The sequence below is a fragment of the Microdochium trichocladiopsis genome (assembly GCF_020744255.1).
Source record: "Microdochium trichocladiopsis strain MPI-CAGE-CH-0230 chromosome Unknown B0I36scaffold_3, whole genome shotgun sequence".
In the NCBI taxonomy this organism is placed as follows: domain Eukaryota; kingdom Fungi; phylum Ascomycota; class Sordariomycetes; order Xylariales; family Microdochiaceae; genus Microdochium; species Microdochium trichocladiopsis.
The window spans coordinates 1810435-1836422 of NW_025763546.1; the positions used below are offsets into that span (position 1 = coordinate 1810435).

At 57.5% G+C, this 25988-nt stretch overlaps 7 protein-coding genes across 7 annotated transcripts; 5 read left to right on the forward strand and 2 right to left on the reverse strand.

Annotated features, from left to right (window-relative positions):
* The first annotated feature begins 25 nt into the window (after positions 1-25).
* Positions 26-2194, forward strand: B0I36DRAFT_88287 (eukaryotic translation initiation factor 3 subunit D). The gene is made up of 3 exons (XM_046163506.1): positions 26-368; positions 472-1708; positions 1767-2194. Exons 1-3 carry the CDS (start codon positions 158-160, stop codon positions 2050-2052), a joined length of 1734 nt encoding a protein of 577 aa, XP_046015207.1. The 5' UTR covers positions 26-157; the 3' UTR covers positions 2053-2194.
* Positions 2157-4182, reverse strand: B0I36DRAFT_317668 (pyridoxal phosphate-dependent transferase). Its single transcript, XM_046153189.1, has 3 exons — positions 3850-4182; positions 2673-3769; positions 2157-2529 (listed from the first exon to the last, which is right to left on the reverse strand). The coding sequence occupies exons 1-3, from the start codon at positions 3966-3968 to the stop codon at positions 2474-2476; spliced, it is 1272 nt and encodes a 423-aa protein (XP_046015208.1). The 5' UTR covers positions 3969-4182; the 3' UTR covers positions 2157-2473.
* Positions 4183-4635: 453 nt separating this feature from the next.
* B0I36DRAFT_88377 (Oxoglutarate and iron-dependent oxygenase degradation C-term-domain-containing protein) lies at positions 4636-7182 on the forward strand. Its single transcript, XM_046163510.1, has 2 exons — positions 4636-4823; positions 4898-7182. The coding sequence occupies exons 1-2, from the start codon at positions 4757-4759 to the stop codon at positions 7030-7032; spliced, it is 2202 nt and encodes a 733-aa protein (XP_046015209.1). The 5' UTR covers positions 4636-4756; the 3' UTR covers positions 7033-7182.
* Positions 7183-7272: 90 nt separating this feature from the next.
* On the reverse strand, positions 7273-9979 carry B0I36DRAFT_429317 (Metallo-dependent phosphatase-like protein). Its single transcript, XM_046162497.1, has 2 exons — positions 9431-9979; positions 7273-9332 (listed from the first exon to the last, which is right to left on the reverse strand). Exons 1-2 carry the CDS (start codon positions 9588-9590, stop codon positions 7333-7335), a joined length of 2160 nt encoding a protein of 719 aa, XP_046015210.1. The 5' UTR covers positions 9591-9979; the 3' UTR covers positions 7273-7332.
* Positions 9980-11551: 1572 nt separating this feature from the next.
* Positions 11552-12820, forward strand: B0I36DRAFT_346953 (serine-threonine protein kinase 19-domain-containing protein; the record flags this gene model as incomplete). The annotated part of the gene is made up of 1 exon (XM_046156515.1): positions 11552-12820. The coding sequence occupies one exon, from the start codon at positions 11552-11554 to the stop codon at positions 12818-12820; it is 1269 nt and encodes a 422-aa protein (XP_046015211.1).
* A 4548-nt stretch (positions 12821-17368) lies between these two features.
* On the forward strand, positions 17369-20611 carry B0I36DRAFT_88412 (kinesin motor domain-containing protein). The gene is made up of 2 exons (XM_046163511.1): positions 17369-18279; positions 18338-20611. The coding sequence occupies exons 1-2, from the start codon at positions 17544-17546 to the stop codon at positions 20446-20448; spliced, it is 2847 nt and encodes a 948-aa protein (XP_046015212.1). The 5' UTR covers positions 17369-17543; the 3' UTR covers positions 20449-20611.
* Positions 20612-23470: 2859 nt separating this feature from the next.
* On the forward strand, positions 23471-25288 carry B0I36DRAFT_360547 (uncharacterized protein; the record flags this gene model as incomplete). Its single annotated transcript, XM_046158326.1, has 1 exon — positions 23471-25288. One exon carries the CDS (start codon positions 23471-23473, stop codon positions 25286-25288), a length of 1818 nt encoding a protein of 605 aa, XP_046015213.1.
* Positions 25289-25988: the final 700 nt, after the last annotated feature.

Here is a 25988-nt window from a genome sequence, read left to right on the forward strand (position 1 = left end):
CGATAATTCTGGACAATTTTGCCCACTTGCAAGTCGATCCAAAGGTTGCGACGCCACCAACGACGACTACTGCTGTCCGCGCAGTATCGAAAACACGACGACACAGGCCCTTGTTTCGACGTCGACATCTGCACATCGACACAGATACATATTCGCGATGCCGTCATCACTGGCCGACCTGATTTCGGCCCTGCCCGAGGGCGACGGCTGGGGCCCCGCCCCGGTCACTGAGACCACCATCGACGGCGTCCCCTATGCGCCGTTCTCGAAGGGCGACAAGCTCGGTCGGATGGCCGACTGGGGCACGGACGGAAAGGATGGCAGAGACGGACGTGGTGGCAGACAGCAGTTTGGTCGCAACTTCAGAGGTAGGCATCTGGCTTTTCCTTCTTGCCTGGTATCTTCTGCTTTTCAGCGCGGTCCGTACCGACGAAGCAAAGGGACAAAGAAACTAACTAGTGCAACGTATAGACCAGCAGATCTACGGTGCCGGCAGCGCCGGCCTCTTCGTCGCCCCTGTCACCGAAGGCGATGAGAACTCGTTCTCTGTCGTCAGCAGAGAGCCCACAAAGACTCGCTTCGGACGCGGTGGTGTCTTCACAGCACGTGGCCGTGGCCAGCGTGGCGGTCCCGCCGGCACTGCCCGGGGTGGTCGTCAGACCTTCCAGCGCTCCGGAAGAGGGGGTCAACAAGGCTATGGTGGCTACGACAACCGCGGCGGACGTGGTGGACAGCGCGGAGGTGGCCGTCGTTTCGGCTGGAAGGATTACGACAAGCCTCAACGCAACCGTGATGCCTCTATCAACATCAAGGCCGACTGGAGCCTGCTCGAGGAGATCGACTTCAACAGACTGGCGAAGCTCAACCTGGATGCTGATGAGGGTGAGGATGTCGAGAGCTACGGTTTCGTCCACTACTACGATCGCTCTTTCGACAAGCAGCCTGTCAAGTCTGCCGAGCGCAAGCTGCTGGCCGTCGACCGTGCTCTGTACAATGTCACAACCTCGTCCGACCCTGTCATCCAGGATCTCGCCGAGAAGGGCGAGGCCAGCATCTTTGCCACAGACAGCATTCTTTCCATGCTCATGTGCTCGACGCGCTCGGTCTACTCCTGGGACATTGTCATTGTCAAGCAGGGCGACAAGGTCTTCCTTGACAAGCGCGAGAACGCCACTCTGGACCTGGTCACCGTCAACGAGAATGCCGCCGATGCGCCGATGGAGGCTGTCGATGGCAACAAGGAGGGTATCAACCAGCCCCACGCCCTGGCTGAGGAGGCCACCTACATCAACCACAACTTCGCCAACCAGGTGGTTGTTGAGAGCGATAACAGCAAGGTCGAGATGGAGCACGAGAACCCCTTTTACAACGCGGCTGAGGAGACCGAGCCCCCGGCCAGCAAGGCGTACAAGTACAGGAGGTTTGACTTGTCTACCAGCGAGGAGGACCCTATGTACCTCATTGTGAGGACAGAGCTCGATGCCGTCCAGAAGAACGCCCTCAGCGGAGAGGACCAGTTTGTGGTTCTGAAGGCGCTCAACGAGTTTGACAACAAGGCCCAGGGCAGCGGCGGCGCGCTCGACTGGCGGACCAAGCTTGCCAGCCAACGTGGTGCTGTTGTCGCTACCGAGATGAAGAATAACAGCGTCAAGCTTGCTCGCTGGACCGTCCAGAGTATCCTGGCCAAGGCCGATGTCATGAAGCTTGGGTAAGTGGATGGTCGTCAAACAATTCACAATGCTGAAATACTAACATGTGGGTTTTAGTTTCGTCTCTCGTGTCAACCCCAAGATCAACGACAAGCACGTCATTCTGGGCGTTATCGGCTGGAAGCCCCGGGACTTTGCTAACCAGATGAACCTGTCGCTCGCGAACGGCTGGGGTATTGTCCGCACGATTGCCGACATGGTTCTCAAGCGCGAGGATGGCAAGTTTATCCTCGTCAAGGACCCCAACAAGTCAATCCTGCGCCTGTACGAGGTCCCTGCCGGTAGCTTTGACGAGGACGATGAGGAGGAGGATGCTGGCATCGCGGAGCAGGCCGACGAGTAAAAAGTTTAATGTGCTTGGGGTATGAGAGGATGTGCGTGAACCGTCTTTAGATTATGCCAAATAGATCTGGTAGCATCCAAAAAGGAGTTTGGTCATTTGGAATGAGTGGTTCATGAGTGTAGTACGTCTCACACGATTTGGAGAGTGCCACCTCATGGATACTGGCAGTTGTCTGAGGATTCTATTCGTGACGTCTCTGCTCAAGACCGAAATTCGACTCGCTTTCAGCCTTTACTGAGACACGGAGAATCTGGCTCGAACATGTCAAACATCTACACCCTGCCATGAATCATCCGTTCCAAGCTCTATACTTGTACAGGTCGACTGCGGATCACCATGAATCTAGGTCTGAATTGCTGCGCATACAGCAAGGATGTAATACACAGGTGATGTACTTTGACGAAAGAGGATCTATTTGGCTCTATCGGCTGGCGACAGCTTTATCCAATACAGCGATGAGGCCTTCGACCTCCTCAACTAACATCATCGATTGTGGCGTTAGCAAACTCGACCAGAGCAAAAGACGAAACAAGAGCAAGAACAACAGGGAACACCCTGGGGAGAGAGAGAGAGAGAGAGAGAGAGAGAGAGAGAGAGAGAGGGAAAAGAAAAAGACTCACCTGTGTTGTAGTGAACCATGCTCACTCTGACGACGCCGTTGGCACCGAGCCCAAGAATGTCATCCACGAGCCTCTTTGAGTAGAAATGGCCCCAGCGGAAGCCAAACTCTGTGCCTCGCTCCGCGGTCTCGACAAAGTCCTTGGGGTCCCACCCTTGCACGCCGAAGCTGATCGTGGGCACCCGCAGCTTCGGGTCCGCCGACGGCTCGCCGTACACGGTGAAGACGTCGGGCTTGCTGGCCAGGTAGGCCAGGAGCTTCTGCTGGAGCTGGTGCTCCTGGCCTACCACGCCTTCCCACAAGCTGCCGCCGCCGCCACCACCACCACCACCAGCAGACGACGCGAGATACTCGGCGACCTTGGGGATCGCCTGGACGAGCTCATAGCTCCCACCCGCGAGCCCGAGTTTCTGGGACAGCGTGTCGCTCGGGTTGAAGAAGTGGCCCAAGCTGCGGACTCTGTCGAGGGCGCTGGGACCGCTGCCGCTGCTTCTGCTGTTGGCGTAAAGCATGGCAATGTGCGGCCCGTAGACCTTGTACCACGAAAAGGCGTAGAAGTCGACCCCGAGGGCCTTGACGTCGATCTGGCGGTGCGGGGCGTACGCCACGGCGTCGACGCAGAGCAGGGCCTGCAGGCACGGGCTGCTGCTGCCGTCGCGGATCAGAGAGGCGATGGCGGCGACGTCGGTGATGGTGCCGAGGATGTTGCTCGTGTGGGTGCACGTCACGAGGCGGGTGCGCGGGGTGAGCAAGGGCCCGAGGGACTCTGGCGTGAGGCGCGGGTTGGACGACTTCTCGGGCGTCCACCACTTGAGGTTGAGCTTCTGGCGGCGGGCGAGGTCGACCCAGGGGGCTATGTTGGCCTCGTGGTCGACGCTCGAGACGACAATGTCGTCGCCCTCGTTAAAGTCGAGGGCGTACGAGAGGTTGCGGAAGAGCTGGGTCGTCGAGGAGCCGTAGACAATCTCGTCCTCGCTGGCGGCGTTGACGTACCTCGCGCCGGCGCGGAAGCCGTCCGCGTACGCCTTTGTCGACAGCTCAGAGACATTGTAGGTGGCCCCGAGCTGGACATTTGTTGCCGCGAGGTAGTCTCGGACGCTTGACCGGCAGAGTGGTTGGTCAGCCAATCCGCGAGTCTGTGTGTGCCTTTTGGCCCAGGTGTTCTCTAGCCAACTTACGAGCCAATGACAGACTCCAAGGTCTGGCTGCCACCGGCGTTGTCGAGGTAGACCTGGCCGCCATTGCTGAGGGCAGGGAACTTTGCCCGGGTGGCCTTGACGTCAAAGGCTGCTGCCATGGTGCTATTAGTGCTCTTGGTGTTGATATGCTTGGACAATGTCGTAGCTCTCTGTTTTGGAGTCGGCCGTCGAGATGACAAAAGGCCTGTTCGAAGAAGCAAAAGACAAAGTGAGGTAGCAGTCCCTGGTCCCCGGCGGACAATGCCCCGGTGGCCCTTTGATAGCCGCCTGCCCCTCCCTGGCCGCGATGCTCGTCGGCTGGGCCGTCCGTCGGCAGCCTCTACCTACGGTAAGATCGAGCTTCCTCAACGTCGCTAGCCTGCCCCGCTCCCCGGTGACGGCTTCCGTCATGCCGCACGCCCCCAGGCTCCGTTCGCCGGCCCTCGAGGTGGGACCCCCGTAAGTAGCGCTTCAACAACCACATCCACGGCTACGCCTTGTGGATGGGGCCCGGTAGCTTTGGACAAGGCATGTATTTCGACTAGGCTCTCACCTTCCTTCAAGGTCCGCGGAGAGTGTTCCTTCACCCTCTGGTACTGCCTTCCCGACGGATGAGCTGCACCTGGACAAGCACCCGGCACCAACCCCTGCCGGCCCCACTGTAAAGCTCCCGCAACCTAGCGTAGCGTACCTGGAGCATTTGTCCCAAGCTGTCCGTCATAGGCAAAAACCAAAAAAAAAAAGTTTGGAGCTTTCTTCAATCGTACGAGAGTCGTCGGACCACAAACCACAAACCACAACCTCGTCCAGACCTGCTCGTGCAGCAATTGTCCTTCTCCCAGAGCACCCCATTCTGTGAAGCTTTCAGCACTCACTAGAAACTTGCCGGGGCTAATTGGCGCTCAAAATGAAGCGCAAGGCCGACTCACACCCGGCCTCGGACAAGGCGGCCTCCAAGAAGAAGTCAAAGTCTGGTGAGCGACTGCCGCACGCCCCGCCACTCTCTTGCCCGCCTGATAACTTACTGACCAACATCCACCCACAACAGCCGTCACTCTAGGCGATTCTGACGCCAAGAAGCGCTTCCGCAAGGGTCTCTTCGACAAGAAAGTCCTCGACAGCTACACGAGCCAGTACGCCGAGTCGGCACCGTACAAGCACGCCGTCATCCACGAGCTCATTGACGACCAGCTCCTGCGCTCCGTGCGCTCCGAGATCAAGGACAACGTCTCCTTCACGCCCAAGGAGACCGACATCTACAAGATCCACCAGTCCGGCGACCTCGCCAACCTCGACGGTCTCGACGACGCCGCCCTCGCCAAGCTGCCCTCCCTGCTCGCCCTGCGCGACGCCCTCTATTCCCAGGCCTTCCGCGACTATGTGGCGGGCATCACCGGCTGCGGGCCCCTGAGCGGCTCAAAGACCGACATGGCCATCAACGTCTACACCCCGGGCTCCTTCCTCCTCTGCCACGACGACGTCATCGGCAGCCGCAGGGTCAGCTACATCCTGTACCTCGTCGACCCGGACATCCCCTGGCAGGCCGAGTGGGGAGGCGCGCTGCGGCTCTTCCCCGTGCGCACGATCAAGGGCAAGGACGGGCAGGTGGCCAAGACGCCCTCGCCCGACGTTTTCAAGGTGATCCCGCCCGCCTGGAACCAGCTGAGCTTCTTTGCCGTGCAGCCCGGCGAGAGCTTCCACGACGTCGAGGAGGTGTACCACGCCGAGTCCCGCGAGGCGCTCGAGGCGCAAGGGGGCCGCGTGCGCATGGCCATCAGCGGCTGGTTCCACATCCCCCAGGCCGGGGAGCCGGGCTACGTCGAGGGCGCCGAGGAGAAGCAGCTCAAGAACTCCGGGCTCATGCAGCTCCAGGGCAACCCGGACCAGTACGACCTGCCGCGGGCCGCGCCGGTGCCCGTCGTCGCCGCCGCCAAGACCGAGAACGACGGCGATGACGACGACGCCGCCGACGCCGATGACGAGTTCAGCGAGGCAGACCTCGAGTTCCTCCTGCAGTACATGGCCCCGACGTACCTGACGCCCGACACGCTCGAGCAGGTGTCCGAGGTGTTTGGATCCGACTCGACCATCACCCTGCCGGACCTGCTGGGCAAGAAGTTCTCGGCCCGCCTGCGCGAGTACGTGGCGCAGCAGGACAAGGCGGCCCTGCCAGAGGATGCGGCGACAATAGAAAAGGAGACGCCGTGGAAGGTGGCCCGGCCGCCGCACAAGCACCGCTATCTATACGTGCAGGGCAATGCAGCAGCAGCAGCCGCGCAGAACGGGAGCAGTAACAACCACAACAACGGCAACAAAGTCAATGGCAAGAAGAAGAACAAGGGCAAGGGCAAGGAGAAGCAGCAGCAGCAGCAACAAGACAAGCCCTCCTCCTCCTCCTCGCCCATCAGGGAGCTCCTCGACGACTTCCTGCCCAGCCCACAGTTCCGGCGGTGGCTGCAGCTCGCGACGGGGTGCAAGGTCGAAAGCCACGACCTGCTGGCCCGCCGCTTCCGCCGCGGCAAGGACTACACCTTGGCCACGGGCCACGCGGGCAAGCCGCGGCTCGAGATCAACCTCGGGTTGACGCCGACACTGGGATGGGGCGATGAGGTTGATGACGAGGACGAGGATGAGGACGAGAATGAAGATGAGGAGGAGGCGCAAGTGCAGGGAAAACAAAAACAGAAACAATCGTCAAAGGCAAAGGCAACAGCAGCCTCCGGATCCAAACCCACGCCGCCCAAAAAGTCCAAAGCCGCCACCACCACTTCCTCCTCCTCCTCCTCCTCAACCGCCAAAGAGTCAGAACAAGAGCAGCAGCCCACCTCGGCAGAAGACGTAGGCGGCCACGAAGTCTTCATGGCCGGCGACGACGACACTGAGGAGGACGCCGCGGTGTACAAGACGAGCAGCGACGACGACAACATCCTCTTCTTCCAGGCCGCGAGCTGGAACAAGATGACCATTGTCCTGCGCGACAGCGGGATCCTCAAGTTTGTCAAGTACGTGAGCCGCAGCGCGCCTGGCGATCGGTGGGACGTCTCAGGGACGTTTGAGGTCGCGGAGACGGACAGTGATGATGAAGAAGATGATGATGACGAGGATGAGGAGAGTGGTGAGGAAGAGGAGGGCGAGGATGAGGATGAAGACGGCGCTGAGGAATGGGATGGATTCTCAGACTAAATAGAGCTTTACCTTCTCAAGGACGTGGAATGAGGAACGACATATCAAGCAAGCTCAGCCATACAAGCAGGAGTGTCTGTCGACAGAAGTCCAGATGGCGGGCCTCCGAAACTGAGCCGTGAAGCGTGCTACGTTGGTGCGCAGTCCTAGAGATACAATACGAACCGCCCCGGTTTCCCTTCACCCCCGATAGTTGCTCACACTGATTCTAGTATCACGAACATGATATGAACAGAGGCATAAGTTCGAACTGGTTTCTTTCTCTTATGCAAAATGCTAGTCTGCTCGCTCGCTTGCCTCTCACTGGTCAATGCCTTTGAGCTGCTTGGTACTCCTTGTGCTCACAAATGCGTGTTTCGCAAAATGCAGCCAGACTTTCCTGGACTTCCTTTTGGCCTTCTTGCCTTTCTTTCCCTTATTGCCTTTTTTGCCTTCGACATGTGGCTCGTCTGGTTCACCAACACTGTCAATGTCGTCATCCTCGTCCTCGTCTTCCTCGTCGTCTTCTTCCTCATCTTCATCTTCATCTTCATCTTCACCTTCACTATCCTCAGCCTCGGTATCCTCTTGGTCGAACTCGTCCTCACTATCGCCCTCATCAGATGCGTCTCGCATCCCGACTTTCGCCTTGGCGGAGGTCTGCCCGATCGTGTGCGCAAGCTCCACAAAGCTCCGGACAGTCAGATCCTTGAGCTTGTATATTCTGTCGTTGAACGTGTCGTACTCCACTTCATACGTGAACTCGTTTGGCGACGGCTTATCGTGTTTCGGCTTCTTGCCGTGGTGTTTTCCAGGGTTCCATTTCGCGGGCTCCACGTCGCCATCATCATCGCTGTGGGCACTTGACGCAATATCATTGTTGATTCTCGTCAAATTCGCATAGTATTGTGTGAATCCAGTGAATGTCAGCGGCTGTGGCGAGTAAGCTGGGCCGGGGCTTGCTGACTTGGGAGGGGGGTCAGGGACAGTGAAGCTAGGCTGTTTGGGCTTCTTCTTTTTCTTCTTCTTTCCTTGGGCATCGGCCGTTTCATCGGAGACGGCTCTCAGCTCGAGGATCTCCTGTGCCTGGTCCTCCTCAAGCACGGTCTCGTCCACGTCATTCATTGTCGACAGGGGGTCGGTGCTCAACCCCCGGATGTGATCTACCCAGGTTACGGCGTTCTCGAGCCCAGAAATGTTGTACTCAACGATCCTGATGCTGGGAAAATAGTTGGGCACGATGCTCGGGCTGACGAGGCTTAGTTGGAAATGCTCCGCATACGGACCCCCAAGCTTGTCCTTCTTGTGCTTCTTGCCCCCGTTCTTCTTCTTCTTCTTCTTGCCCTGGGTGTCCGCGAAACTCTTGACGGACGCAGGCTTTGGCAGCTGTGACCACATATTACGAAGATCGAGCAGGTAATCTGCTCCTGAATTGATCGACATGTCGTCCTCGAGCGGCTCTCGCAACTCCTTCAAGCGGCTGCCTGCAGCCTCGATGAGCGAAAAGTCGAGATCCTTTGTATCTTGAAGCAGGAAGTGGTCGATATTCATGTGCCCATATATCGAACCGGCAACGACATCGCGATACTGCTGTAGCCACAAAGTGTACTTTTGCCAACACGTCTCATCCCAGAGCTGCTTGGTCGCCGTCCGTGCAGGCGGGACATGGCCCATGAGAATTGCCTTCATGCCGCGATTGCGCATAAACTGCAGCTGAATCCGGAGCCACTCAAAGTGCTTAGTACCTGGCTCGCTCGGGTGTATGCAGTCGTCGATGCCGGCATTGCGGTCAAAGAAATACATCGTATTCAGGCTGAAGACGGCGAGCTTGTTTGGAATAACCTCGACGTAGAACCAGCCTCCAAACTCGAACGAATGGCGCTGCGCCTCCGGAATGAAGTCCCGCCATATATCCGTGTAGCTGCGGAGCACATCGTTCGGCCCTGGCATCAAGATGTTGTGTGGGAATATGTCGTTGTTACCGAAGGTCGGCACGATCGGGATGGTCAAGCCATGCTTGTCGGAGAACGTGGCCGAGAAGCTGTTGGCGATTTGGCGATTCGTCTCGAGGATCTCCTTGTTGTGCCGCGGTGCTTGCTCGTCGCTATCATGCCTTGCCGAGTCGCCCGTCCATATTACGAAGTCAATGTCGTCTTTGATGTTTTTGCTGATCCAGTCGAGCGTGGCATTGACAAGAGAAAAGGGCGAGTCGCAATCCGACGTCTCCGCACCATATGTGCCGGCCGGGCCATGGCCGCGATGGCAGGCGATTGTCTCCTCTGTGGAGGAGTGGACTTTGTAGAAAGGGTCCGGGTGAATATCTGCGTGGTGAGTCCGAATATAAGCCCAAGACCAGATTGAGGAACAGCCGTCACAGCCAAGATGTGCCGCCAATCGGACAGCAAGAAGCACGACGTACCTGTGATATGCAGGAAGCGCCCATGCAGCTTGCGGAGGGGTTGCCTGTTAGAGCTGGAGGGCACCTGCAGGACAAGCTGGCTGTGGGTTGGCGCTGCAGGAACGGCAGACGGCAGCAGGCCCCAAGCGAGCCATTGCAACAGCACTGCGCTGGTGATCATGCTGCCGATGATTGAGACGACGCGGCGCGTGCTGGAGCAGTTGTGTACCGTTCGCTACATGGAAAAACAGGACGATATGTTGCCTGGGACAGCCGTGGGGAGATGCGGTGAGCTGGGAGGCTGACGCCGACTTTTGGCGGAGGGACGAAGCGGTTGTGTCGTGGAATGTCCAAGAGGGCTAGGCGCTGGACAGTGGATTTCTCTTTCGTGGCTGCTGGCGCCGCCAGACAGGGGATGTGACGTCGTGCCTGCAGCGATCAGCTCGGCCGAAGGCCCTGGCCTGACTGACCTCACCGTGACGGAGGGAGGGCGGCGGCGCGCGAGGGACCATTCGATTGTGTCGTCCTCCCGCGACTCAGGGTAGAAAGCTGCAAAACGGCTCGTGCAGGCGAGCCGGAAATGCCAACCACGAAAATCGCGAAGAGGCTATGGCACTGGACGACTTGTGCTGAGGCTCAAACTGTGCAGTAGCGGGCTGAGGGGAGGGTTGGGGCGGCAAGGCGGACGGCGTCTAGCGCTGCGAGGTTAGGTAAGTTCACTGACTGCCGCGTGCAGTGTGTGGCTCGCGGGGGCGCCTTCCCTCTCTTTTCCTAGAAAGCCAAAAAGCGCATCGTCAGGAATCCGCAGGCCGCAAGCCAGGCTCTTATATACTCCGTCCCAAGAATTCCATCCTGCCCATTGTCCCCTAGTCATGAGCACCCAGGCGGGCACCCGGGGGGGCACGCGATGAGAATCTGCACGTCGCGCATGTAGGTGATGCCTTAGCTACGTACTTGGTAGGCAATGGAGGACGCCAACCTGTGCACGAGACCGCTGCCCGCTACGCTGAGGGTGCCCGGCCACGGCCAATCACGCGGCCCGCCAGCTACACGTGCAGATCCAGTCATTGTGTCGACAACGATATATCCCTTTTTCCCAGCGGACACATGACACAGATCAAGCTGAGGCAAGTGCCGCAGAACGGCAGGCCGTCCTTTGCGGGGTGAGAATCGTGGGAGCCAGACACCAGAAGTGGACTATGGAGCACCCTGATGGCCAAACCAACCTTATGCGAAATCGGCGTCCCCTGCAGATTGGACTGGGCGTCTTCATGGGCGAGCAGCTAGCCAAGTGCCAAAGTGCACAGGACTTTGTACAATTAAGCAAAAAAGATATGGGTGCCGGCCAGCGTGCGCCTCTCCTTGCCTCTTTGGAGACACTCCTGGCCAGTGTATATAAATGAATGAGTGCCTCAAGCCGAGTGCATTGGCAGTTGTAAGTTGGGAGCAGAGGTGGTCAGCGCTGAGCGGCGTGTCGTGTCCAGGAGTGGCGGGTGTGTCTGTTTGAAGTGGGGACGGGCTCTGGTGCTGGTAAATATGCTGCTCGAAAAGTTTTACGCGGCGGTCTTCTTCCTCTTCTTCTCTTCCTCACATTCAATCACGCACTTCTGATTCTCGCATCTGATGTGAAACTCCCAAGAGGCGGCTTCTCACCGTCTCCCAGGTGGAATCCTGTGCCAGAGTATCGCACTGCCGTTCGTTTGAGGGAGTCCAGTCATCTTTACCAAGTATTGGCATTCCTATGGTTAATCTCGGCCACATGCACTTCCTCTCCTCACATCTGGAAGCCCACGCCTTCACGGACTGGGCCTTCACCCGCAGCTCGCACTCTCTGACAATCCCGTGATTGTATCTATGGTTCAGAGTCTCTGTAATGCGACCAAGTGATGTACACCTGCCAATCTTGACATGGACGCTTCCGGCCCGGGCGCAATGGCGTGTCGCTTGGCTGCAAGTTTGTGTCAGCAAATGGGCGCGCCCTTCGCGGCTCCACTGCCGGCAGACCGTCGCCACTCCGAGTAGGCTGCTACTACATCGATTGCCACTTGCCCAGCTCGCATCCTTGAAATCGTTGTCGCTCTGCTTGTCGCAAACGTTCTTGTTGGTGCGCAACGGGCCTCCAGATGTACGCGACCCACGGCCATGAGTCTGCGAAAGATCCTCGGAGGATCCGGCCGGGTTAAGAAGCCTTCCGCGAAAAGACCATCCACAACCTCCTCGTCATCATGGACGGCATCTCTTCCCCGAAGCAAGCCAGCAGCCAAGCACACAGGCAAGACTACCACCACCACCACCTCGAAGGGTGACGACTACGACGACGACTATGATTTGTTCGACGACAAGCTCGATGACCATGGCCTCGTCCGCGCGCTCGCCACCGACCTCAACCTCCGCGACACCTCGCAGGCGATCCACTACATCCGCGCCCACATGTTCTCGCCCGTCCCGGAGCAGGCGGCCGGCATGGGCAGCGTCAAGATCAGCGAGGTCCTCAACTTTAGGAAGAACCTGCCCCGGATCGTCAGCGTCTCGCACATCCAGGCGCTGCTGACATGCTCGCCCAGCGCCGTCGAGCGCGAGATCGCCGAGCTCGTGAGGTCTGGGTTCCTGCTGCGCATCGTGGTCGCGCGCAGGGGCGACATTGGCGACACGCTGCTCCTCGCGACCGAGTTTGCGCAGCTGGTCCAGGACTCGCCGTCGCTGGGGGACGACACGAAGGCCAGCTTCCTCGCGCATCTCAGGCAGAACCCCGGTCGACAGACGATCGACGCCGGATCGTGTCTCACCTCGAAGGACGTCGACCATCTGATCAAATGCGGGTTTTTGACCAGCCACCACATCGGGGCGACCAGCTTTGCCTCCATGTCCGAGACTATGAACTTGTACTCGCGCCCGGAAGACAAAGGCACGCTGACGTCTCTGGAGGTCGTCTCGCGGCAGGCCACGGGATCGCTGGGCGCAGTGGGTGGGCAAGCAGCCGTGTACATGGCTGGCGGAAGCGCCGGCGGCTCATCGCAGCACCACCACCACCACCACCACGGCGCCGCCGCCAGCGCAACAGACTTGAAGCTCGCCGTGCCTGGAAACGGCACGTTCCTGAAGCTCGTCTCGTCTGCGCTCGAGCACCTGGTCGCACTGCTGACCAAGGCCAACAGCAAGTTCCGCGAGTTGCCCGAGTCGGTCCTGCGGGACCGCTGGGACGGCGGGATCTCCAAGGACGAGCCGCGGTACGCGGCCAAGCGGTCCCGGCGCGAGTTCGCGGGGATCTTGCCAGGCCAGACGAGAAAGTGGCGCCAGTTCGACGGCCTGGCCTTCGACTGGGTGCTCCAGGAGGCTGTAGGGTCTGGGCTCGTTGAGGTGTTTGAGACGGGAAGTGTGGGGAGGGGTGTCCGTGCTCTGTCGGGCAGGTGACGACCTGTTCCAAAGGGCGACGAAGAAGCTATTATCCTGTGGGAACGATTGTCTGTACAGAGTCCTTCGCGAGCTAGAGAAGAGACCAAGGGTTGATAGACATACATGCCCGAAGTAGCGTTTCAACGTTACAATCTACCCAGCACGAAGCACGAGCTCTTGAATCTGAATGGGCGTCTGCACTAGATAGTCATACACGTTGCATCAGAACCGGCCATGACCTGATCCGGCCACGTATCAAGAGAGAGAGAGTGTGAGAGGTATGTGATGAAATGTTCGCATGGCGCGTAGCAAAACATCAGGTGAAAACCCGGCCCGCGTATCAAAGTACGACGGGGCATTTCCCCAAAAGCAGAGTGTGCGTGGGTTGTGTGAAGGAGCATAATTCCTGAGTGGGCTCCTAGAGAGCATGGCATGTTGCAGTTGAGTTGACGACGGGCACAATTCAGCACCCAGTTGATTTCTAAACTCGCTCTAGAGATCATCGGGAGCCTAGACAGTTCTAGGCGATTACAAAAGAGCTAGAGATGGGCGGGCAACAGGACAGGACCGGGCGAGAGGCATCGTCCAGACACCCTCGAGTCGTTGCAGCAAGGCATTGGGCGGGACTGTGAGCGGAGTGGGCTCCGCGGCATGTTTCGTTGTCAGGTGGTGGGCGCACTCGTGGTGAAGTGGCCGAATGCGGAAAGCGCTGAGAGAACGAGTCGGACTTCCGGCGTCGGGTCGTAGTGTGTTCCAGCTTGCTCGCTCGCATGCAATGGCGGCGTGATGTGCTGTGCTGATGATCTGAGACACCCACCCTCCGTCATTACAACACAGCAGAGCGCGTCCAGACTCAGGACAGCGGGGCGTTCCTGGAATATCTCAGCGGCAAGGCATTCTGCATACTCGGACGTGCTACCGTGCGGGCTCGCCGTGACGACGATCGAGAAAATAGACAGACCTTGTGGATGAGGAGTCATCCCAGTAATTCATCTACAGCTTGGTTTCTCCAGCAGGAACTGGCTCCACAAAGCACCACATGGTCATGCTGTGCCGGATGGACGATTGACTTTCCCATCCTCCTCTGATGGCCGATTCCGCCTCGTTCTGGACTCTGACGGTGGGACAACACCAACGTCACCATGTTTAGTCTTTATAGCCGAAGCGCGCACTATTATTGCTAGTGAATGTGTTGTCAGACGTTCAGACCTTGCTCCGTGCTTTTACTTCCCGGTCGAGATCTATTCAGTGGATAGAAGTTTCGAGGGGAGCCGGAGCAAATCCCGTAGGCACGAACACCAGCGTGAAGCTAGAGAGCTGTGAGTTCATTGTCGCCGAGCGGTATGCGTCGCCGAGCCTGAAGGATTGCTAGGTGCAGAGAGCTAGCTGTCGAGATCGCACATCTGAGACACTCGAAACTACCCATACTGATTCTGCACGATGGCTCGCCGGCCATTACTCTGAGTGATGTTCTGTGGACCCGAAGCTCGAACGCACAGAAGGTCGACATACCGACTCGATAGAGGATGTGTGTCAAGGCAATAGGTTTGCTTCGATATTCGTGACTCGCCCCAACCAAGACCTTCCTGTATGTAACCGTACTACCAGGTTCCGAGCTCAGGTTTATTTCCAGAATAATGGTCTCTCGGGGAAAGAGACCGCTGTTGACGTGTTCCTGCGCATTGACAGGTCTCGGCTACACCTCAGAGAATGCGACTTAGTTATCCAATTATATGTAGTGCTCTGACGACATATCGCGACGCAGACAGAGTGCAACTGTCAATTATCACCCGCATATGATATTGCCGGGGTACGTTTGACAAGCAAAATTTGTAAGCAATATCCCGAGGCATATCGGACTATTCCTTCTTGATCAGATTGAGCGAGCGGCGACTCGCAAACTTGAGGCTTCCGTTCAGCCCGCCTGCACCACTGAGCACAATCGCGCCGCTGCGTGAACAGAACCATCAGCAGCCGTTGAGTGACGGGCGTCAATACCAGTAAGCTGGCAAAGGCTGCCTGGAACCACGGCGGGAGACATGTGGGTCGCATTCGACAGAGTTGACTGCGACATGCGCGTAAAGTAGCTCCCGCGCATGCAGCAGATCCAGGGCATGGACATGCAGGTCCCAGACTATCATGTTGCAAAAACCCGGTCTTGTATGCAAGACACCCAGGGATGTCGACGGGGACTTATTGATACAGTCGCACGCAGCCTGAATAGTGGTTCGCCATACATAGCCCACGGCTTGAGGCCGTTGCGACTTGCATAAAGTAAAGTCCCGGGTGTCTCAACATCAGTTCATGCTGAGTCTCGTGATAAACCCTGCCTAGCCTCGACAAGGGATCGTAAGTGGCACGGCTGCTGCCGGGCAGCCACCAAGCATGGCATCTCATCTCGAGCACGCACTTCCGGACAAGAGGGTCTCGGAGCCATGCAAGGCTGACGCGCATCGTCTGTGAGTAGGGTTGCAGGGCCAGTGATAACATGGGAGCAATGCCGCGCTGGCCATGTACCGGGCTGATGATGCGCGGGCTCCCGTAGGCCTGCAAAGTCCTCGTTGTCTAACTTTTGAGACAAGCATGATCGGACTTGACGTGATGGGCAAGCCGTAGCGAGTCAAGGGGCGATTGGTTGTAGGTGGACGAATGATGCCCATGCGAGCCTGACGTAAGTCTACAGAGGGAATTGAGACCAAGCCTGCTCAAAAGCCCAGAAGCCGATGAGCTGGAGAGCGTTGGCATACAGGGTCGTCGGCCGTCTTCCCTCACCTCAGGTTGGGACGATGTCTGAGGCTGTGGCACTCATGTTCGAGCTTGACAGATGCCTGTATTGCCAGGCGTGCCAGATGCCATCCTCGGGGAGAGACAAGGCAGGTCGGCCCCGGGGCACGTAGTCGATGTGAGCCATTGCTCTCAAAGACTGACAATCAGCACATTCGTCGCGTCCTCTGGTTGTGTACCTACCAGCATCGTGACTATTGAGCCCTGCATGGCCTGCAGTGATTTGTATGGGACCAAACTGTAATTATCGGGAGACTGTGCAGACCCCAGACTAGCCTGCAGCGCTCTGGTGGACCCGGTTGGACGACGCAAAAAGGGGCTGCGGTGCAAATCTTACATCCATCAAGCCCCCATCCTAATCCCTGACGGCTCATCTGTGATGAGGTTGGGGGTCCTGATGAAACGCTGGGGTCCAGTGATGCCGGCCTACGCAGTACAGCAGGTCGGGCGTGGGCACTGAGTTGCCCAACTCATCTGCCCAGGCGTCCGATGCTTGCCACGCTGCCCATGGCTTCTGTTGTCCTGAGCTCCGTCGCCATGGCTAGTCGCGTCGGGGTTTTCGTGAGTCGCAAGATTGCCGCCGCGTGTCCTTAGCCTCGCATGGCTCGCGAGAGGTTTAAGATTTGCGTGGGGAGAAACAACGGCAGGCGCGACTGGAGGGTTCAATGGGCCACGCCCAGCGCTAGCCCATCACGGCCCTAGCCCTCTCGACCAGTCTCCCCACTTGTGCACGCTTCCCAGCTCCTCCCGCCCACCCGCCAGCGCCACTTTGCGCATCCGCTCGAAATATCAACCACACCAGTGCCCGCCTCGCTTCATCGCGGCCTGCCACTTTCTGCCCGGCCCACCCTGGCGAGCGACCGTCCAGGATATCAGGGGCATCCGTGCCGGCGCACACCCACTCGATCCAACCCTTGCCCTCTGCCCCCTGGCTCCCCATGGCCCATCTTGCAAGCACATTGCTGTAGACTCCAAGGCCGTCCAAGGCCGCTGTCTGATTTGCTCGGTCTCATCAGGCCATCAAGTGTTGCCGGCACTGCCCCGGTCTGGTCGCTCTCCCACCTGCCCACTGGCGTAGACGAGCCCAGCGTCACGACAACCCTGGCGTCCTAAGGTGCCCACGCGCCCTCTCGCTTCGTGTCGTTCAAGTTGGAATCTCGCCGTCCACCTCGTTGTCCAGCCGGTCATTCACCACCAACAAGATCGCCCTCGCCCTCGCCGCTGCACCCCACGATCGCGCTCCTCTGCTCGCACGATACTCGAAATCGCCCCCTTGGTCTCAACTGGCGCGGCACGGCTTACGCTCCATGCTACTCTGGTGCCACACACCACCGCAGCATCTGACCCAGTGCTCCTTTGTGGCTCAGAGTCCTCTTCAAAAACGACTTCATTCACAGCTGCAGAGTGCTTCCTGCATAAGCACAACCCAGAACCAGTAGGCCGTCACACAAAAAAGCAACAACCCGGCACAGACCTCCCGACGCCCAACGATCCACGACGTGGTGTAAGTACCTCTTTGTTCCCTGCTTGCGAAAGGCCGAGGCATACTTCATTCTCGTTCTCTGCAGGAGGTCAGATGTGTTGGCATACACGTGTCTGGCCAAGAGCATCGAAAATTCATGCACTTCCTGGAGCGGCAGATTCAGATGCTGACCATGCCGTGTTACGCAGTACCTTCTCTTTTGACCTCGATCTCCTGGACAGCCTCCGACATCGTTGCTGTTGGTTTTCAAGACCACTACCATTGTACCCGAAAGCGTTTTGCACCTCGCTCGAATCTCGCGCACACGCGTCTCTTGGTCAGCCGGAATGGTTGTGATGTGGCCGCTTTGATTGTTCCACCATCCGGCGCTGGTTGATCGATTAGTGATTCAAGTGGGCGGGCCCTCCAACGAGTAGACGGGCACCCATTCTGCCAACGAATAACGAGCTTATTACGAAAAAAGAAAAACCAACCATGGCGACAACACTTCCCCGACCCCGGCAGTCCACTAAGCCACCTGCGGGCGCTCTCCCAGCTCTTCCCATGGCCAAGTCCCGCAAGAGCACAGGTGGAATTGCGACGCCGACGAAATCTTTGAGATCGCCCTCGGGCGCAGTGCCTAGCCTTCCCACGCTTGCATCCGCATCCACCACGGCTTTGCCAACATCTAAAGCGAACATCGCCACTCCAGCACCACAGAGGACGTTGAGAAAGGCAGTTAGCATCAGCTCCTTCCCTCACCCTCCTAGCCGAATGCCGAGTCTCCCACCGAGTCCCCTCTCGGGATCTGTTACCCCAGGGCGGAAGTCGCGAACGCCTCAGGCTTCTAAGCTTAGCACCAGCTCGTCTGGGAACCCCTCACTGCTCAACAGCAGTGGAGAGAGTAAATTGATTCGGAGTGGAGCCGGCAACCGCGTATCAGATGGTCTCATAAGTGTTGGATCGCCTACACAGAGCCGGAGCTCGTCGGCACAAGACTCGTACTCCACATCTGCTACTACGTTTGACGAGCCTGCAGATCCAAGCATAACACCAACAAACGACAAGCGCACCTCGAAAGGCTTGGACGGCAAAGGCAATGTCATCGTCAGCGTGCGTGTACGGCCCGATGCCGGCGGCAACAATGGCCGCCCTGAGGGAGAGTGGATGGTCGACAACCGCCGGTCACTGGTCGCTTATCGTGGGAAGGAAGGGGGTGATTATTATTACGGTATGCTGCAAACCGTCACTTGTGTATCGTTGTCGCCGCAATACTGATCTTATCCCAGACAATGTGTTCTCAACCCATGACGACAACAGCAGAGTTTACGACCACAGCGCCAAGCGCCTGGTGCGTCGCGTCATGGAAGGCTACCATGGCACGGTATTCGCTTACGGTATGACCGGCACAGGAAAGACATTCTCCATGCAGGGCACAGCTTCGTCGCCGGGTGTCATTCCTTTGGCCATCACCGATATCTTCTCGTATATCCGCGAGACGCCCTCGCGAGAGTTTCTACTTCGCGTCAGCTATCTGGAGATCTACAACGAGAAAATCCATGACTTGCTCAGCATGGGCGTGGAGGAAGACATCAAGCTGAGAGAGGACAGCAAGCGAGGTGTCTACGCTACACCTCTGAAGGAGGAAATTGTCCAGAGCCCTACGCAGCTATTGCGAGTGATTGCTCGTGGTGACCAGGCTCGGAGGACCGCCAGCACTCAGTTCAATGCCCGCAGTTCTCGAAGTCACGCAGTCGTGCAGATCGTTGTGGAAAGCCGTGAGCGGACACCGGGTGTGCCAGGCAGCGACAGCAAACGTTCTGGAGTCCTCCCGGGCGGTGTCCGAGTTAGCACCCTGAGCTTGATCGATCTTGCTGGTTCGGAGAAAGCGGCCGAGACGAAAGAACGCCGCCAGGAGGGCTCACATATCAACAAGAGCTTGCTGACTTTGGGCACCGTCATCTCAAGGTTATCAGAACACAAGGACGGAAAATCTGCGGACAAGGATGGAAAGCACCTGCCGTACAGAGATAGCAAGCTGACAAGACTGCTGCAAGGCGCACTGTCGGGTAACTCTCTCGTCAGCATCCTCTGCACAATCGCCACTGGGGCTGCTGGTAGCTCCACCACCGCGAATACTCATATTGCCGAGACGCTGAACACTCTCAAGTTTGCTTCGAGAGCGAAAAACAACATTGTCAGTCACGCCAAGCGTGCTGAGGAAGCCCTTGGTGTTGGCGGGGAGGGCGGTGCTCGCGTGCTCCTTGAAAGATATCGCATGGAAATCCTCGAGTTGCGTGGTCAGCTGGAGACGCAATCAAAGAACCAGGGTGGCAAGACAGACGATGCAATCAAGGAGAAGGACGAAGAGGAGGAGAAGGCCCGCGAAAAGGAACAGGAAATGCGGCATGAAGAGCAGATTCTCGAGATGCAGCTCGCTCGCACCGCGCTCAAGGAGCGCATCGAACATCTGAACAGGCTCATCTTGAGCTCGAAATCGAGCGGAGTGAATGCAAGCGGAACATATAGCGCTCTTGGCATACATCCACGGTACTCTGCATCGTCGATGCGTTCTTCGACCATTACAAGCAGTGGCAAATCTGGGCTCGAAAGAAAAGGATCCCTTGCGTCGTCGTCGTCAACCATCGGCCGGAAGTCGATTGGCCCCCGGCATTCCAGTGATGGTGAGCCTGGGTCGAATGAGGACGATGATGGCCTGGGTGAGTTTGGCGACGGCATGGCGACTTTGCAGGCACAAAATCAGGCACTGCAGTCGGACTTGGCGGACAAGACGCGGTATATTGCGACACTCGAGAAGCGGCTTTTGCAAGCCCGACGAGCCAGCTCTTCACGAACGTCTCTAGGCTTTGCGTCCCCGAACAAGAGCATCATGGTTGGCGAGGATCACAGCGTCTCGGCGATTCTCAAGGAGAAGGATTCAGAAATTGCCGAATTGCGCGCTCGACTTGAAGACAAGGATCGGATGTTGACGGCTCTGCGCAGTGCTGCACGGTCGCGGGACGCAGCCGAGGGTATCGAGAGTCCTCGTCTAGAGAGCCTCAAGGCCGAAGCACGACACTCGCTGCTGCACGAAGGAGCCGCTAGCCCGCCACCACAAGGGGCACTGCCTGACCCACCGGTCATGGGCGGTGTGCCACAGTCGCCACGAAGCATGCGGACGAAGAGCGTCGATGAGATGAGTCGCATTCTCGACGAGATGATTCAGGATCGGGTTGAGACTGGTCACCTTGTGCGAGGCTCCCGTGGGAGTGTTCGGGTGGTTGCGGATCGGCGACCAGACGGTGTTGGGGCGCACAACGTGCTCGGTCTCCAACCATTACGCGAGGCATCTCGCTCTCCTGTACTGCGCACAGAGTCGTCTGCAGATCAGGCCGAGTGATGGATGCGATCATGGGCGTGGTATCAGGACATTACGATGCATGCGGACGACAGCATGCCGGCGACGCTTTGACTGATTTCAAGGAGGCATCTGGCGTTTTTTTTTTCTTTGGAGGGACGGCTTTGGTCCCTTTTTGATTTTCTTTTTTGGTGTGCTATACCCTCTTCACATTGTACCTCTTATCGCTGGCAAATTTTCTTCTCTCTTGTAGAGGCGGTTCGGTTGGTCGGTGGCAGTATGATAATTACACAGCGTAGCCAGCGATTGTGGATCTAGCGCTGCTCCCCCAAGACTACTGGGTTTTTGCGCTCGAGGCCGAGCCATGTATGTACACTTTTTATACTCATATATACATATGTGCCATGCAGATGCCTTTTGAGAATGTCCACGGACCTTACGTCAGAATAATTCGCGCAAGTCCCTCTCGTGTATCGGGGTCTCATCACGCTACACAGTTCCCCCCCACAAAGCAGGGCCCCGGGTCCCGGATTTTGTGTGGCGTACTAGGTGTTAGTGTGCTCGGACGCGGCGCGCTGCACTAAGGATTGGGAACCGGCCGGGCCTCTCGAGCAAAAAATGCATGAGCCTTACCGCGGTCCACGGAGTATTGGTCCAAGCTCAAGCCATGGATGAGCATGGGGGACTCATCACCTAGGTACTGTAGAAAGCGAGGCCGCATTCTTTGGGTGGACCCTCACAGGCACGCGGTGAATCATGTGTCTTGTGACTCCCTGATCCGCTGATCCTTCTGGATGGTGCGTGCTTATGATGAGAGGGGGATTTGGTTTCTGGAGTGGGATCAAAATTACAAGTACATTGAGTGAGCACGCAAGAATGTACCTAGGTATGTACCGGGGGGAACAGAAGGAGAGAGCCGCGATGTTGCGGGAATGACGTCAAGCAGGGATCACTGCTGTGGTGGCGCCCATGGTGCCAGAGTGAAAGCTGAAAAGGGCCCCCGGACATTGGGGAAATGAGGATGGGCAAACTCCGAATGACTTTTGTTGTTGTGTCGCCGAGGAGCTGGTTGGTGATGGGCGCTAGATGATGGGTCCTGGGTTGGGGTTTGCCGGGCGGGTGTTTCTGTACAGCTCACTCGGTACATAGCCGTACCTTGGGGGCTCCTCCTGTATGCTGACCTGTGCGCTGTTGATCTCGTGGCGGGAGAGAGAGGGGGGAGACGATTGATGTGAAAAGGGGTCCTGCTCCGGGACTGACTGGTGGCGCGCAGTTGTTCCGCGTGAGTGAGTGGCTGACAGTACTGTACGTGGCATCCGGGGGCGCGGGTTGTGACTTGACGGGTGCCCCCAAGGTGAGGGCCCTGGCTGTCAGCGAGCCCCGGCCTAGCGCGTTTCAGAGTGTGCCAAGCGGCGGCCCTTGTTCCTGACCGGCGCCCATCTTTGTTCTTTTCTGGCCTGCCCATTGTTCTTTTCCCGTGGCATGGGTTGCAGCGAATGGCGAATCCCCATCTCGGCCAGCCAGCCAGCCATGCATCGCCTCTGCGAGATCTGCGTCGACTCGCCCCGTGTCCGGCAGCTGAGGAGCTCTTTTCCCATGCCCATAGCATGGCGGCAGTGGAGACAGCAAGAGGGATGGATGACGGATGGGTCGAGGGGCTACTGCACCAGCCGCCCAAGCAGGCGGACCACACAATGGAGCAGCACCGAGCAGGCCGGCGCACGATGGGATGAATCGGATTGACGGGGTCATGGTCGAGAGGGTGTTTCGTCGGCGGCCGGTGCCATCCATCTCGCGCCGCCGTGGGCGAATCACGGCGGACCCCGGCAGGACGCTGCACTTGGCCCGTAACGTTAGCGTCAAGGCACATGCGTCAACCAAGTCTATCTGTTGCCAGCCAGCCCAGGCAGGTCCTGGCCCGCGGGGCTGCTCCTTCCTTCCTTCCGCCTTGAGTCCATGCGACGGACGAGGTCCTTTCTTGAGTCTCTCTGAGTGCACCGCGGCGTGTCTATCTGCTTGCTTCTTGTTTCGACTTTATCCCGTCATTGTTGCTGCTTGTTTCCTGCTCCTCCTCGTCGTCTTCTTCTTCTCCCCATCCGCACACGCCCTCTTGGCCCGGTTGTGCTCTCTCTGCCGCCTTGTGCTGTCTCTTTCGTCTCGTTCTCTCTGCATCATTTTTTCGCTTCTCTCTTCTCTCTTCTCTCTATCGCTAAGGCTGGCAGGTCATTGCCAAAAGCACAAAATCGCATCTCCACCCGCCCGCCAGACTACATTTCAACCTGGTTCTGATCGCCACTGACCCCTGCTCTACCACGTCCCGAGCCCACCAGAGATCGACACTCGTCATCTGCCAAAGCCGCCCGTTCCTGCGCTTGTGACTTGTCTGTCCCCGTCAAACAGAGGTCTCATCGCCCATAGAGGTTTTTCCTTCCAGATCAAAGAGCTGGGTCTCGTCTCCGCTACCCTTCTCCTCGTCCTACAGTCGTCGCTCTTCGTCTGTGCCCCGTCCGGCAGGACATCCGTAACAACTTCCACCCCATCAACTTGGTGTGACTGGCCAAAGAAATGCAATAAGCCACCGCCGGCAAGCCGTCCTGTGCCTGTCCGATCACCTCCTCCTTCAGGCGACGATCTGTCCTGCACTGTCTCGCCTCCCGCATAGGCCTCTGTCCTGCTCAGTACCCGGCCCTTGCGCGACCAGCCTCTTGGCCCATCACCTCTGCTTGGAGATCCTTTTGGGCATCGCCCCGTCAGCTTTTCTGGCTCTCACTTTCACCAGCATCTCTTCGAAATATTTGCCTTTGCCTTGTTCTCTTTCTTGGTCACACTCCTGAGCAGTTCCTCGTCGTTCCTTCAGCCGGTCCATGTTGAAGGAGAGCCATAATCATCCGCTACTGCGGCCTCACACTTGGAGGTGCATTCTCTGAGCCTATTGCCTCTCGCCCGGATCGGGCATGCAAACACCCAACCACGTTCTCCCCTAAACTTGATACTGCCGCTCCTTCTCTCATCACAAGCTCGACCTTTTCTTCGACTTCTTCTTTCCCAATAGTCCACCTTCAGTATGTCGGCACAATTCGAACTTCCCCGCGATGGCGTCACCAGAATAATGGCGGCGCCCCCGCGGCTCAATCTGAGAAGGGCTGCTTCCTATCAGAACGACAAAGGGCCCCTCTCGTCCACATCCTCTCGCTTCAACTTCAACCATCTGGTCTTCTCCCCACCACCATCGCCAGGCTTACCGCCTCCGCTTGTCACGCGGCCTCGGAAGCTGTCCAATGCCCCCAGGCCTAGCCGAGTCTTCCGTTTCGTCTTTTGGGTCGCCAGCCTCGTCGCCTTTTTGTACGTCGCCAGCCTTTTCGCTCGGCGGTTTGTAGGTCACGTTCCATCGGTGATGAGCTGGGCGATAGAGAGCCAGGATGAGTATGAAATGGTCGGCCAGGATGAGCTGCCCGACTTTCCAACGCCAATTGCCGTCACCGACGTGCATGGCAGATCAAAGTGGACTGTCTCGATACCGCCCACACACACCTTCCCACTCAGCGTCCAAGAGTACGCAGACATGTGTGCACAGTGCCATGAGGTGGCTGTTCATGTCCGAGAGCTTCATGGTGAAAGCACGTCCAAGCAGCAGGCTCGCGCGAGCTACTACTACCGGGACCCGTATTTTGTCGATGTGGGCGAGGCAGAATCCCATGGCCTCCTTCCTGGCTTCAGCAAGACTTCTAAGGCCACCGGAAGGTCTCTGGCAAAACCCCTGATTGGAGAGTCATGGGATTACATGGTGGAAAAACCCGCCTGCAAGACCTCCCTCACCTTCGTTCTTGAGTCTGCCGATGGCGGCCTTGGCACCACTCTGATGCTGCTTTGGATGGCATATGGTTTGGCCCAAAAGGAGGGTCGAGCCTTCTTCATTGACGACACTCGATGGGCGTACGGGCGATACACAGAAATGTTTCAACCACCACCTCCTGCCGATTGTGTTCCCCCACCGCGGCACGAAATGCTGCCTTGCCCACACGGCGCTCGCCATCTGGTTGTGTCAGCGGGTACAGCGCGGGACACGTTCGGACCTGCCTTCACGGCTCAATTCGAAGACGTCCGACAGGACAGCATCGAAAGGGAACGACCGTTATTCAACCTCGCGCGCGTAGGGTATGAGGCACTCTTCCGCATCAACAAGGACGATAGGCCATATGTCATGGAGAGAATCGAGGAACTCAAGCTCAAGACAACCCATGGCACCAACGGCGATGCCGCCAACAGCACCATCATTGGTGTCCACGTCCGGCATGGTGACGTACACCCCGTGGAGTACCAATACAATGGCGCCTACATTCCCCTCACCATCTACAAAGAGAGGATCCAGCAGGCAGCTGTCGCGCAGCATAACCGCGCGATGCCCGAATCCGTGGAACCAGCCCCTGCGCCTCTGGTAGTGCTGGCCTCGGACGACCCGAGGGTGTTTGAGTCGGAAGAGTTTTCTGGGGTTATTCGTGCGCAGGAACGTATCAAGCTTGCAGGCAAAGTGCCTGTCGTCCAACCAGTCCTCGACAAGTCCGTCATGCACCCATTCAAAGAAGAGGCTGTTGGCTGGGAAGGTGGTTTCTTCCGTGTCATGTTTTGGAACCTCGGTCGCCCATCCATTGCCAGCAAGCAGACTCAGATCAGCCTAGCCCCCGAGGCGACGAAACTACGAGCCTTCATTGGGAGGGCTTACGTCATGGACCTCGCGGTGCTTGGTGCAACCAGTGATGTGATGGTGTGCACCATCAGTGCGATGGGCTGCCGCCTCCTCGCTGTCATGATGGGCTGGGAAAAGGCCATGGTCAAGGAGCAGTGGGTCAACATCGACGGTGACTATAGCTGGGTTGCCTTATAACCTGACGTCACACGAATCCCTCGTTTTCTTTCATATTCAGCATTTCCATTTATGGGTTGTTTGACTCGGATGTACAAAAGCACAGCATATCAGCGATTTATTTTCTAGGAGTTCAGGCTAGCGATTTCGATTGATTTCTTTTTTCTTTCTGGAGAGACTTTGCGTTCGGGTGGCTGTTGCCCCATGGACGGGCTACATAGACAGACACAGACATTTTCTATTGTTCTCTTTGATACACACATACACACATAAGGCATACTGGATTGCGGGCCTCATTCACTCGGTTGAAGCATCTCAACAAGGAAAACTGAAAAAAAGGGGGCGGTTGGCAATAAAAGCCTAGTCATCAGTTATAACTCACACAAGTCCATTCTGCATGTTCATTATTTGTGACCAGCCTCTTTAGTCCCTAGTGTCTCTTGAACCACAAGAAAGAAGAAGTGGATGGTTTACAGCTTGCGCGAGTGATTACATCGTTAGAGACAAAATTACGGCAACGTGGACTAGATATGCGTGCTAGCATGTCACATTGAAAATTGAGACACTTGGACATTCGGCAGGTCAACAGCTCTCCCAGCCCAGAGACGGGAGCAGGGTGCTAGGGGATCCCGCGACGGAACTGTAATTGTGCTTTGACTATTTCAATTCGTGTCCATGCGCTGTGTGGTAGGCGACAGGGACCAGTCAGCTGCTAGCTAGC

What these genes read in the sequence shown, in the direction of transcription:
- B0I36DRAFT_88287 (XM_046163506.1), top strand. Translation starts at nt 158, where the DNA reads ATGCCGTCATCACTGGCCGACCTGATTTCGGCCCTGCCCGAGGGCGAC. An exon ending in GTTTGGTCGCAACTTCAGAG is followed by an intron (nt 369 to 471) that starts GTAGGCATCTGG and finishes TGCAACGTATAG; the next exon opens with ACCAGCAGATCTACGGTGCC. An exon ending in GCCGATGTCATGAAGCTTGG is followed by an intron (nt 1,709 to 1,766) that starts GTAAGTGGATGG and finishes TGTGGGTTTTAG; the next exon opens with TTTCGTCTCTCGTGTCAACC.
- B0I36DRAFT_317668 (XM_046153189.1), bottom strand. Translation starts at nt 3,968, where the DNA reads ATGGCAGCAGCCTTTGACGTCAAGGCCACCCGGGCAAAGTTCCCTGCC. An exon ending in TTGGAGTCTGTCATTGGCTC is followed by an intron (nt 3,770 to 3,849) that starts GTAAGTTGGCTA and finishes CTGCCGGTCAAG; the next exon opens with CGTCCGAGACTACCTCGCGG. An exon ending in CATGGTTCACTACAACACAG is followed by an intron (nt 2,530 to 2,672) that starts GTGAGTCTTTTT and finishes CGATGATGTTAG; the next exon opens with TTGAGGAGGTCGAAGGCCTC.
- B0I36DRAFT_88377 (XM_046163510.1), top strand. Translation starts at nt 4,757, where the DNA reads ATGAAGCGCAAGGCCGACTCACACCCGGCCTCGGACAAGGCGGCCTCC. An exon ending in CAAGAAGAAGTCAAAGTCTG is followed by an intron (nt 4,824 to 4,897) that starts GTGAGCGACTGC and finishes CACCCACAACAG; the next exon opens with CCGTCACTCTAGGCGATTCT.
- B0I36DRAFT_429317 (XM_046162497.1), bottom strand. Translation starts at nt 9,590, where the DNA reads ATGATCACCAGCGCAGTGCTGTTGCAATGGCTCGCTTGGGGCCTGCTG. An exon ending in GCGCTTCCTGCATATCACAG is followed by an intron (nt 9,333 to 9,430) that starts GTACGTCGTGCT and finishes CTCACCACGCAG; the next exon opens with ATATTCACCCGGACCCTTTC.
- B0I36DRAFT_88412 (XM_046163511.1), top strand. Translation starts at nt 17,544, where the DNA reads ATGGCGACAACACTTCCCCGACCCCGGCAGTCCACTAAGCCACCTGCG. An exon ending in AGGGGGTGATTATTATTACG is followed by an intron (nt 18,280 to 18,337) that starts GTATGCTGCAAA and finishes ATCTTATCCCAG; the next exon opens with ACAATGTGTTCTCAACCCAT.